Source organism: Pelmatolapia mariae, linkage group LG2 (genome assembly GCF_036321145.2).
Source record: "Pelmatolapia mariae isolate MD_Pm_ZW linkage group LG2, Pm_UMD_F_2, whole genome shotgun sequence".
Lineage (NCBI taxonomy): Eukaryota > Metazoa > Chordata > Actinopteri > Cichliformes > Cichlidae > Pelmatolapia > Pelmatolapia mariae.
The window spans coordinates 100,001-111,008 of record NC_086228.1 but is presented as its reverse complement, the minus strand read 5'-3'; the positions used below and the strand labels follow the sequence as shown (position 1 = coordinate 111,008).

The following is an 11,008-nucleotide window of genomic DNA, read 5'->3' as shown; positions in this document are numbered from 1 at the left end:
GCCCCTCCCCCCTCTGCCCAGCGCAAAGCACAAGGCTCGCGTGCGGAGTGAAGCGGAAAAAAAGTGCGAGAGAGAGGGTGAGAGAAAGGGGGGGAAAAAAACCCCAAAACCACAGCTCCCAATAAGGAGCCGGCTCGTGTCGTTCACTTCAAAGAGCCGGCTCTAAGAGCCGTTTCGTTCGCGACCGACACATCACTACGAGACAGCGAGACCAAGACGAGACTAAGACCAAGATGTCTCGAGACATCCAACTCTAAGTAATAGTAATAAATTACACAGCAAAAGTACATTCATGTAGTTTTAAAAAGCATGATAATATATCAAGTAATCCAAAGTATTCAGAATACGTTACTCTCATTGAGTAACATAATGGAATATGTTACAAAATACATTTTGGGCCATGTAATCTGTAATTTATAGTGGAGTACATTTTAAAAGTAATCTTCCCAACACTGGTTAATGTCTGTCTCTCTTCCACAGCATGTCTTTATCCTGTCTTCCTTCTCTCACCCCAACCAATCACAGCAGATGGCCCCGCCCCTCCCTGAGCCTGGTTCTGCCGGAGGTTTCTTCCTGTTAAAAGGGAGTTTTTCCTTCCCACTGTCGCCAAAGTGCTTGCTCATAGGGGGTCACATGATTGTTGGGTTTTTCTCTGTATGTATTATTGTAGGGTCTACTGTACAATATAAAGCACCTTGAGGGATTGTTGTTGTGATTTGGCGCTGTGTAAATAAAACTGTATTAAATAATTCTTCATTCTGCAAACCCAGCATGTGATTTGATTGTGTGTGTGTGTTGTTAATTTTTTTTCCACTGGGTTTTGAGAGTTATAAACTCTTATTTTGGAAATCCTGCAGTCTGACCTCATCATGTGCTGCAGAAAATAACCTCTTCTCTAAAAGGAAGACATGACGTCATCAAACAGGAAGTGTAGCTTAGTTATTGTAAGAAGAGCGCCCCTGCTGACCGAACATCACCATGAACATGTAACGTCACCTGCAGGTAATTTCGTCACGCTTTGCTTTGTGCAGAGGCAGGGCGGGCCCGCTACTACGCATGCGCACAACTCTCGCAATCTGAGCATCTCCTCACTGATGACAAAGGGTGCTCCGGGGACGTGCTGCGCGTGACCGCGTTCTCTGCTTGCTCAGTTGCAGCAGAGACATACAGGTGGAGGTGAGACTGACGGAGCGCCGTGTGTGGGGGTCGGTGAGGTGGAGGATGCGTGCCGTGGGCTGCAGCAGCTGATCACCGGTACCGAGACGAAGAGCGCGAGGAAGGACCAGAGGAAGAACCATGAGCTGCAACTGGGGCACCGAGCTGTGGGTATGTGCACGAGCCGCACCTGAGAGCTGCGCACCGGTAACCTGTAACCGTGTGTGTGTGTGTGTGTGTGTGTGTGTGTGTGTGTGTGTGTGCGTGCGTGTGCGCGAGCGCAGCCTCGTGCTTCTGTCTGCTCTGCCATAGCAACACGATGAGTGACGACAGAAGCGCGAGCTACAACCTCCATGATGGTGCAGCGCGCGACTCTTACACACATACGTTTTTATATCCTAGTGAGGACACCTGATTGACATAATGCTTTCCCAGCTGCTTCCCACCCTAAACATATCGGTAACTCTGACGCTAAAATCACATTTTCAGTCTCAAAAATGTCTTCAAACTCGTGGGGACGGGCGCTTTGTCCCCGTAAGTGACTGTTGGCCCCCACAAAGATATGTAAACATAGTACACACACACACACACACACACACAGTCTAGACTCTAGAGAGGGTCCGGTCCTGATCCTTGGAGCAGATTCTGCTAGTGAGTTACCATGGTAACAGCATCTGCAACCTAACCTGCTGACAGGTGTTCTGCCTCTCCTCCTGCTGCACCTGAAGCAGCCGACTGACCTTCTGTTTTATAAAGCGGCCTCAGTTCAGTTCAGTTTTATTTACACAGCACCAAATCACAACAACAGTCGCCTCAAGGTGCTTTATATTGCACAGTAGATCGTACAATAATACATACAGAGAAAAACCCAACAATCATATGACCCCTATGAGCAAGCACTTTGGCGACAGTGGGAAGGAAAAACTCCCTTTTAACTGGAAGAAACCTCCAGCAGAACCAGGCTCAGGGAGGGGCGGGGCCATCTGCTGTGATTGGTTGGGGTGAGAGAAGGAAGACAGGATAAAGACGTTGTGTGTGAGCTCACAGGATCAGGAAGCTCAGATTTGATGGTCCATGTTTGTTTCTCCCGTTTCTTTGAGGGCCTGTGAGACCAAACTCGCAACACTCTACTTGTTGGAGATTATGTATCGGAATTTCAGGAGCGGGACCACGCCTCCAAACATGCTCCTTCCGGTCCTCATCTGTATAGGTTCCCCCAGTTCTGCAAGCTGTCATTCTCGTTTACGTGCCCCTCCCTCCCCTTTTCAATTCTGTTACTTCTTCACTTCTGTTCAGTGCACGGGGATCTGCCAGGCCCGGGAGCCGTCGCCAGTCCCCCTCAGAGCCTTCCCCAAACCGCAGCTCAGCTCATGTCCAAGCCATTCACCTTTACCTACTAAAACGCTGTCAAACATAAAATGAGGATGTGGGTCCAGCCAGTGAATTGTTATTTATGCTGTGCTTCAGGTGAGTGTCAGAGGTCAAAGGTCACACTAACATCAGTTTGCTGTTTCAGGATCAGTTTGATAACTTGGAGAAACACACGAGCTGGGGGATCGACTTCCTGGAGAGATACACCAAGTTTGTAAAAGAGCGCGCCGACATTGAGCTGAGCTACGCCAAACAGATCAGGTACAGTCCTTACACCAGCACCTGAACCATCACGACCATGTAAAACTCCTGGAACACCTGAACTTAGTTTGTCACATTTGTTAAAGTCAAACTGTGAGGAGGTTTGGAGACAACTCTTTAAACTCCTTCAAATAAATAACAATACCTGATCAGTCAGTTTATCATTAGTACCTGGATTTACTCACAGTGCAGATGATGTGTGTGTAAAACTGTGATTACCTGAGTGTTACCTTAATGTCTCATTTCAATAAAACCCGAAAACCCAAAAGTCTGTATTACCTGTGTGTCTCACCTGTGTGTCTCCAGAAGTTTGTCAAAGAAGTACCACCCCAAGAGAAACAGAGAAGATGAGAGCAGGTGAGTCTTTACCTGTTTGTACCCAGTTCACCCACGAGTCAAACTTCGTAGTACGGGTCAGTCAGGAACGCTGCAGAAAACCGCAGCTTTGGCGACCACGCGATCGCGTTGTGTGAAATCGCAGTTTCGATCAGAAAATGCTGGTTCAGATGTTTCTGCTCGCGATGAAAACGCTTGCACTTTGCTGAGCGTGCTCCCTGAGGAGGGGTCGATCGGCCCATACTGCCTACAGTAAATGGACTCACTCCCGGAGTCTCTTCAGAACCTTATGGACACAATTTGTAGGCACAGGCAAGGGGCAGAGGGCAGAGGTGTCCCCCGCCTGCGGAGGGTGGTAGCCATAGATTGGAGGGTTCTGTGGTCGCCGCATCTCTGCTTGTTAGTCCTGCTGGCATCATCAGGCACCGACCCACACCTCACATTGACAGACTCGAGGTTAGAGTCGGCACCTGCAACTCTGAGGGAATGGTTGTCAGCTGGACACCGGTGCTCGGTCTGGGTCAGGTATGAGTTCCGGTGGAGAGTGACGCGCATGCACCATCAAACTACGGCCGCGCGCTTTGACCGTGAGGTGAAAATGTGCTTCCTATGAAGTTTGTGTGAGCTGAGCTGGCCAGCCGATTGGTTGTTTCAGGTACACCTGGTTTGTGGCGTTTGCGGCGACTCTCCAGCAGCTGAACGAACTCGCCATCCAGAGAGAAGATCTTGCTGAAAACCTGAACGCACAAATCGTCTGCGAGCTGACACGGTACACTCAGGAGCTGAAGGCTGAGAGGAAGTCTGTGAGTGCGCACACACACACACACACACACACACACACTCGTCAAGTCCAGTGGGTTTATTGTCACAGTGGTACAGTACACAGTGAAGCAGCTTCCACATCACTCTACCCACTGCAGCGTGTGTATACATGTTGATGATCATGTGACCTTTTCATCAGAAGGTTCAAACAAACTAAAATAGAAATAAACTCTAAGAAGTAAAATTTGATTCACTTTGATTTACTTTAACTCAAAGTGAGAGCTGATGATGATGATTTCTTCAAACCAACAATGTGTCTGAGGGAAATATTGACACTGGTATTCAGTGACTGATTTACTGTTTGATTATTGCAGTCTGGACTGGAATCAGGCCCGTGGTCACCAGGGTTAGCCACGCCCACACTGTGGCTCTGCAGGAAGATTTCCCAGTCAGGAAGTTAGAGCAGATCAACATACGCTGTGTTAGCACCTGGAGATAGCGACAGTGGACGTGAACAGTAGTAAAACTGTGAACTTTGAATCTGTGACGCCACTGCTGTTTATTTGTGACCCATTAAAAAAGCCGTATACAGAGCAGTGATGATGCTCTGTCCGTGAACGTGCCCGACCGTGTTTTTATGCACCAAAGTTATTGCGATGCATTGCTAGTGACACCTGAATGCTGCAGCTCGCTAAGAACCAAAGCAAACCTTTTTTTCTTGTTTTTTTTGAGACATGCTAATTTGTGAGTTCTGACATTCAAGTTCCAGGTATCGTGTCATAAGCCCGCCCTCTCTGCTGCTCAGCAGAATGTGGCGGTTTGAAGGGAGCGTGCTGCCCAAAGCTGAACATCAGACACATCTGCTCAGTTACCCAACTCCCAGCTGCTCTGCCACATGGAGCCCACACATCACCCCACATTTGGCCAAGTGTGGCGAGCATGGCTGAGGCATGCTCTGACATAGTGCCGTCATTCCGAGAGCTGCACATGTGTCACATGTGGGCCAAACTTATGTCACTTCCTGGTCAGAAACTCGTCCTTAACCCTCTCTCACCCTGATGGCACTTAAATGTGCGACAATGCCAATACACAGACAATTAATGTAGGAGTGGGACTTGATTAAAAATTTTTTATCTAATTAATTAGAGGCTTTGTAATTAATTAATCACGATTAATCACATTTAATTGCACAAGAACATTTGACCCAAAACACAAATGTTTTTTTTTTAATTTAAAGGGTTTTAGTGGGCGACAGAATGAAGTAATAGATATGGACATGAATATTATAAAGTCAAGCTCTTTTAATTTATGGAAAAAAACATTTAAACTGCATGTCAGTCCTAGCAACGCACTTTCTTCTTCTGTGTGCATCAGTGTAATCGGTATACCAGCAAATCGTGCATTGACAAAAGTTCCCCTTGGAAGGCAAAGAGCGATTAATTTTTTTCAAATTAATTATTCGCAATTAACGCGTTAAATTCCCACCCCTAAATTAAAGATGAAGTTACCATGGTAACTTAGTCACACTAACATAGCTGATTTATGAAGTTCTCTTCAAAATAAAAGACATTAGGCACAGACTAATAAGCTGGACTTCCTCTTCCTGGGGAAAGTGCACGGAACACTTTGCACCCCCCAACCCCATTGTCCTTTATTGGATACGTCTGCAGCAGGAGCCAGTTACACCAGGCTGATCCTTCCGTCCACCAATCACATCCGAGCCCCTGGACAGGTGAATTGGCATATGCAAATTCAGAGATCACAAATAAACAACACACACACACACACACTGCAGCATTTTGGATTAACTGCAAATGGAAGAAAGCAGTCTTACATATTTGTTTAATATGTGCATTGAAGGACATGTCCTGGTCAAAAATGACTCCAAGGTTCCTCACAGTGTTACTGGAGGCCAAGGTAATGCCATCCAGAGTAAGAATCTGGTTAGATACCATATTTCTAAGATTTTCAGGGCCGAGTACAATAACCTCAGTTTGATCTGAATTAAGAAGCAGAAAGTTAGCGGCCATCCAGGTCTTTATGTCTTTAAGACATTCCTGCAGTTTAACTAATTGGTGTGTGTTACCTGGCTTCATGGACAGATAGAGCTGCGTGTCATCAGCATAGCAGTGAAAATGTATGCTATGTCTTCTAATGATGCTGCCTAAGGGAAGCATGTATAATGTAAACAGAATTGGTCCTAGCACTGAACCCTGTGGAACTCCATAATTAACCTCAGTGTGTGAAGAGGACTCTCCATTTTTATTTAGACTCTTCTTTGCCAATTGATCTTTCCAATTTAACTTCAGTACTTTCTCCAAACCATCAATGTGTCTTATAGACCTCATTCATCCTAAGACTGCTTTACCTTACAATATAAAGCGCCTTGAGACAACTGTTGTGATTTGGAGCTATTCGATTTAAACAAAGCAAATGGTGGTGGATGGAGCAGCTACAGAGATTTTTCTTTTTCATGTTTGAAGTTTGTTGATCAGGTGCTGATGAAGGACTCCTGTCAGCTTTTTCCCAGTAAAGGTTTTAATGGTGATTACAGGAACAGCTGCTGTTTTGGACGCTAGGAAACAAAACTTTCACTCCACCTGAGCTCACTCTTTGCTTTTTGCAGATGGACCACGGCTCCATGGTAAACTATGACAGCGTCATCATCTGCTGTGTTATCAGTGTTCTTGTTTAAAATTGGAGGCTGTGTAGGCTTAATGCTGTCTTAGTTTTTATTCACACACGTGCTCCTAAATACGTTGTTTGTTTTTAGACACAAATGTGGGTGAGCACTGCAGAGTCATGCATTAAAACAAAGCGTTGAAGCAAAGAGGGGGCGCGAACATTTTTCTTGTAAAACAAAGAGGGGCCTAGGAAAACAAGTTTGGGAACCACTGAGCTAAGCTAGCGAAACCCCGCAGACATAGTGAGGGAATGCTGTGGATGCATTTAGCGAGTTAATCAACAAAGAGTGTGCTTCAGATCAAGGACGTGAAGATTACACTGTGAAATAAGAAGTTATCTTTAAGTTTTTAATTAAATTGGTGACACAAAAACACCACTGTGTGTTGGAACAGAAAGTGACACTCTACAGCAGAGAGAGCCAACGCCAAGTGGCAGCACCTCCACAGACACACACACACCTGATTTACTGCAGTTTATATTGTGTTTTATCTGCTGCTGTGTAAACATGTTCGATGTTTGTGATTGGTCAGATGCTACAAACCCCGCCCCTTTCAAGTGAACACTCCTGTAGCTAGATCAACAAACCGTGGTTAACTTAGCAGCAGACCGCTTCGTGTCACTGTTTATCCCACTGCCAGCCTGAGTCCAGGCCACAGAGAAACAAACTGGGTGTAGTGCAGACCCAGTTATTCTCAGTGTGATTTCACCAGTTCAACCGGTTCGACCAGTCTGACCAGTCTGTTTTATTGTTGCAGCATTTCCAAGATGGCCGCCGTGCACAGCAGCACATTGAGAGCTCCTGGAAACAGCTGGAGTCTGTAAGTGACCTTTGACCCTGCCCACCAACACACTGTCCTCACCCCAAACTCTGTAAAGGCGGAAACTTGTTTGGACTGTTTATTTTTGTTTGTTTGTTGTTGTTTTTTTTACTTATTTTTCAGAGTAAGCGGCGGTTCGAACGTGACTGTAAGGAGGCGGAGCGAGCTCAGCACGTCTCCGACAAAATCGACCTGGACAATAAAACGGATGGAGAGAAGGTCAGAACACTAAGCTCTTGTCAGGGGGAGTGTGGGCGAAGCTTGAGCACCCCTGCAGTGATATGATTGGACGTTATTTATCAGCTATGACCCAGGGGTTGAATAAAACAGCTGATTGTGGTCCATTTTAATCCCTAACATCATACTTAGTCCTGTCTGTCTGCCTGTGTCTCTTTCTGTCTGTCCGTCCATCACAGCGCTGCTCGCTGAAGGTGCGTCTCTTCTTTACTGATAAGCATATTTTGAGTCGTCTCCCGTTGGCAATCGTCGGTGTGAAAGTTTTCTCTGTTTTCAGGCTCGTCAGACGGCTCAGCAGAAACAACAAGCTGCTGAGGAGTCCAGGAAAGACTACGTGACTAGTTTAAACCAGTTTAACCAGGATCAGCACCAGCACTACCACACACTGGTACCAGTAATTTACCAGGTAGGACTTCCTGTTATGCAGTGATGTCATCAGTGAGTGTGGCGATGTGTACTCAAGCATGTGCCTCTGCCCTGCAGCGTATCCAGGACATGGAGGAGCGGCGGATCGAGAGGATTGGGGAGGCGATGCGTTCGTTGGCCGAGGCTGAAAGAAAAGTTCTTCCTGTTGTGAGCCGCTGTCTGGATGCCATGATGGAAGCTGCTGAAAGCATACAGCCAAGAAAGGTGAGCGTCCCGGGACTTCGCCACAGAACCAAACACCTGATTTAGATTTGGCTAATTTGCCCTGAAGGTTATTTCCATGTGCACATCTGGATATCTAGTTTTCTCCCTGGAAGTTCCGATGTGACCGTGTTGATGTCCTTGAGTCCATCGACCCTTCAGACTGAATTTGGTTAGATGAGTAAACTCACAGGAAACACGCCAGCGAGCATGGCGGGTGGAAAGGGAATATCTAACGCCACCATCTGGCCAGGTTGTGTGCTGAGTTTGCACGTGTCTCTGGGTTCTCCGACTTCCACTCTGGTTTTGTCTGTTCCAGAAGTTCTGTGCTTTGTTCTGATGCAGCTTTGCAATCCTAACCCATTCTGCCACGCTCTTCTTAGAGGAGAGGCTTTCTCCTTCCAAACAGCCACACTTGTTCAATCTCAAAAGGTTGATTCTGTCCATCTGGTTCTGTTTAGTGGGAGAAACGTTTCATCATCATCAGGTGACTTCTTCAGTCTCAGCTGACTGCAGGTTTCAACCTTATAAACAGGACATTTGCATAATGACTGACACCAGCAGCACTGAATGAACGATGGGCTGGGAGGTCAGTTTATGATCATGTACCATTCACAGAGAGTTGGGGAATGGCTGCAATCACAGCATTGTAAGATGGTGACAGATGTACCCTTAGGCCCCCTCCTCGATTCAGAGATGGTCTTTCCCTTTTCACGTAAATGTCCTCCTTGACTCCGCCCTCAAACCAGCGTTCCTCCCTGTCCAGGATGTGTACATCCTCATCATTGAAAGAGTGTCCACTGGCCTGTAGGTGTAAATAGACTGCAGAGTCCTGGCCTGACGAGGTAGCTCTGCTGTGTTGTGCCATCCTCTTAGCCAGAGGTTGTTTGGTTTCCCCGATGTATAAATCCTGGCAATCCTCCTGCACTTAACAGCGTACACTATGTTACTCTGTTTGTGTCGGGGGACCCGATCCTTGGGGTGGACCAGTTTTTGGCGCAGCGTGTTTTGTGGTTTAAAAGCCACAGAGACCTGGTGTTTAGAAAAAATGCGTCTCAGCTGCTCCGATACTCCTGACACATATGGGATCACTACAGGTTTTCGCTTGGGCAGCGGTTGTCCTTCTCTCCTGGATCGGCTGGAGCTTTCTTTAGGAGCCTTCCCGGCTTTGACAAAAGTCCAGCTTTCTTACTGTGCTGTCATGAACTTTGACCTTTAACCTTCTAACTGAGGTGCGAGAGGGTGTGCATCTGCAGATATGTTTCTAATGAAGGAGCTCCAAAATGTGCCTTCATAAACACGTCAATATGGGATGTAAAGGTCAAAGGTTAGCTGATGTTATGCGGTGAATGTCCTTTCAGGACACCCGTCAGGTGGTGGAGGTGCATAAATCAGGGTTCGACCCCCCGGGTGATGTCGAATTTGAAGACTACAGCGCCACCATGAGGCGGAGCATCTCTGAATCCAGTTACCTCGACAACCGGACAGAGGAGCGGAGACAAAGCAGAAAGCTGTGGCCCTTCATCCGAAAAACCAAGGTATACGTGCACGCACACACACACACACACACGCACACAGACACACACACACACAGACGGTGCAGATGAGACACACCTGGAGGAATCACCTGGCTGTACTCAGGTCCTTTTCTCTCCTTTCAGTTGCTGACCCTCCTGTCCTCCCCCCGCCAGCCTCCACCCCCACCCCCAACCTCTCCTTCACCCGGGGGCATGGCCAACAGTCCCCAGTCCCCACCCACAGCCACCCGAGAACCAATCACACAGCGGCTGAATGACCTCATGACCTCTGGCTACAGAACCAGGAAGCAGTGTTTGCGCAGCCTCAAGAGAGGGGTACAAGATGTACTGCATACTGTACTACATGAAATACTACGTTATATCTTAAATACTATAACACATATCGGAGTCCAGCTGCTGTGAGCTTTACACCACAAACTAAAGTCATATTTATGTCTCTGTGATGGTTAATCCAGCAGCATGCACTTTAATCTACGTGATATTTTAATGCTACAATATTATAATCATCATTATTATTATGTTTATAATTGATGAAGAAACCAAGTGACACTCAGTTGTTTATTTGATTGCCTAGCAGCTTTAAAACATTTTCTCTAAGAAAAATAACATTTTTAGTTTCAAACACATTGATCACAAATTGATCACAAAGAGTTTTTATGACTAATAATTGTGTTAGGCACTGTGTACTACGTACTGTTTCCCACACTAACTGCTGCAGTGCTGCTGCAGTGCACGCTGTTCTGCACGCACACACAGTCGCCTGGCACATTCATGATGACGTCTGTTGTCTTTCCTCCTGCTCTCCTCTTTGACCGGACAGCTGTCACTCAAACTGGTCAGTATCTCACCTGTCAGAGACGTCCAGGTGCGTTCGAGCTCTCGACTTACTGATGTTTAACGAGTGTGTTGATGCTGCAGGGCTCGAGTCCGGCCGACTGCAGCCATCTTCCTCCTGAACAGAGACGCAAGAAACTTCAGGGCCGCATCAATAACATGAACCAGGAGATCCAGAGAGAGCGCGAGCAGAGGTGACACACACACACAGACACACACACACACACACAGACACACACACAGACACACACACACACAGACACGCGCACACACACACAGACACACACAGACACAGACACACACAGACACGCACACACACAGACACACACACATGCACACACAGACACAGACGCACACACACAGACACACACACATGCACAGACA

The 11,008-nt window shown here is 46.9% G+C and overlaps 1 protein-coding gene across 2 annotated transcripts in view; it reads left to right on the top strand.

Moving 5' to 3' along the window:
• Nucleotides 1-1,058: 1,058 nt before the first annotated feature.
• fnbp1a (formin binding protein 1a) overlaps nucleotides 1,059-11,008 on the top strand; it is a 33,414-nt gene continuing 23,464 nt past the window's right edge. The window contains exons 1-13 of one of the 2 annotated variants that reach the window (XM_063488867.1): nucleotides 1,059-1,326; nucleotides 2,672-2,787; nucleotides 3,094-3,144; nucleotides 3,779-3,926; nucleotides 7,326-7,388; nucleotides 7,512-7,607; nucleotides 7,805-7,819; nucleotides 7,903-8,031; nucleotides 8,109-8,255; nucleotides 9,614-9,790; nucleotides 9,914-10,105; nucleotides 10,611-10,625; nucleotides 10,709-10,818. In XM_063488867.1, the coding sequence (XP_063344937.1) occupies nucleotides 1,297-1,326; nucleotides 2,672-2,787; nucleotides 3,094-3,144; nucleotides 3,779-3,926; nucleotides 7,326-7,388; nucleotides 7,512-7,607; nucleotides 7,805-7,819; nucleotides 7,903-8,031; nucleotides 8,109-8,255; nucleotides 9,614-9,790; nucleotides 9,914-10,105; nucleotides 10,611-10,625; nucleotides 10,709-10,818 (1,289 nt within the window). In that variant the 5' untranslated portion in view covers nucleotides 1,059-1,296. The remainder of the gene's footprint in view (nucleotides 1,327-2,671; nucleotides 2,788-3,093; nucleotides 3,145-3,778; nucleotides 3,927-7,325; nucleotides 7,389-7,511; nucleotides 7,608-7,804; nucleotides 7,820-7,902; nucleotides 8,032-8,108; nucleotides 8,256-9,613; nucleotides 9,791-9,913; nucleotides 10,106-10,610; nucleotides 10,626-10,708; nucleotides 10,819-11,008) is intronic. The other variant, XM_063488874.1, reaches the window with a different exon arrangement.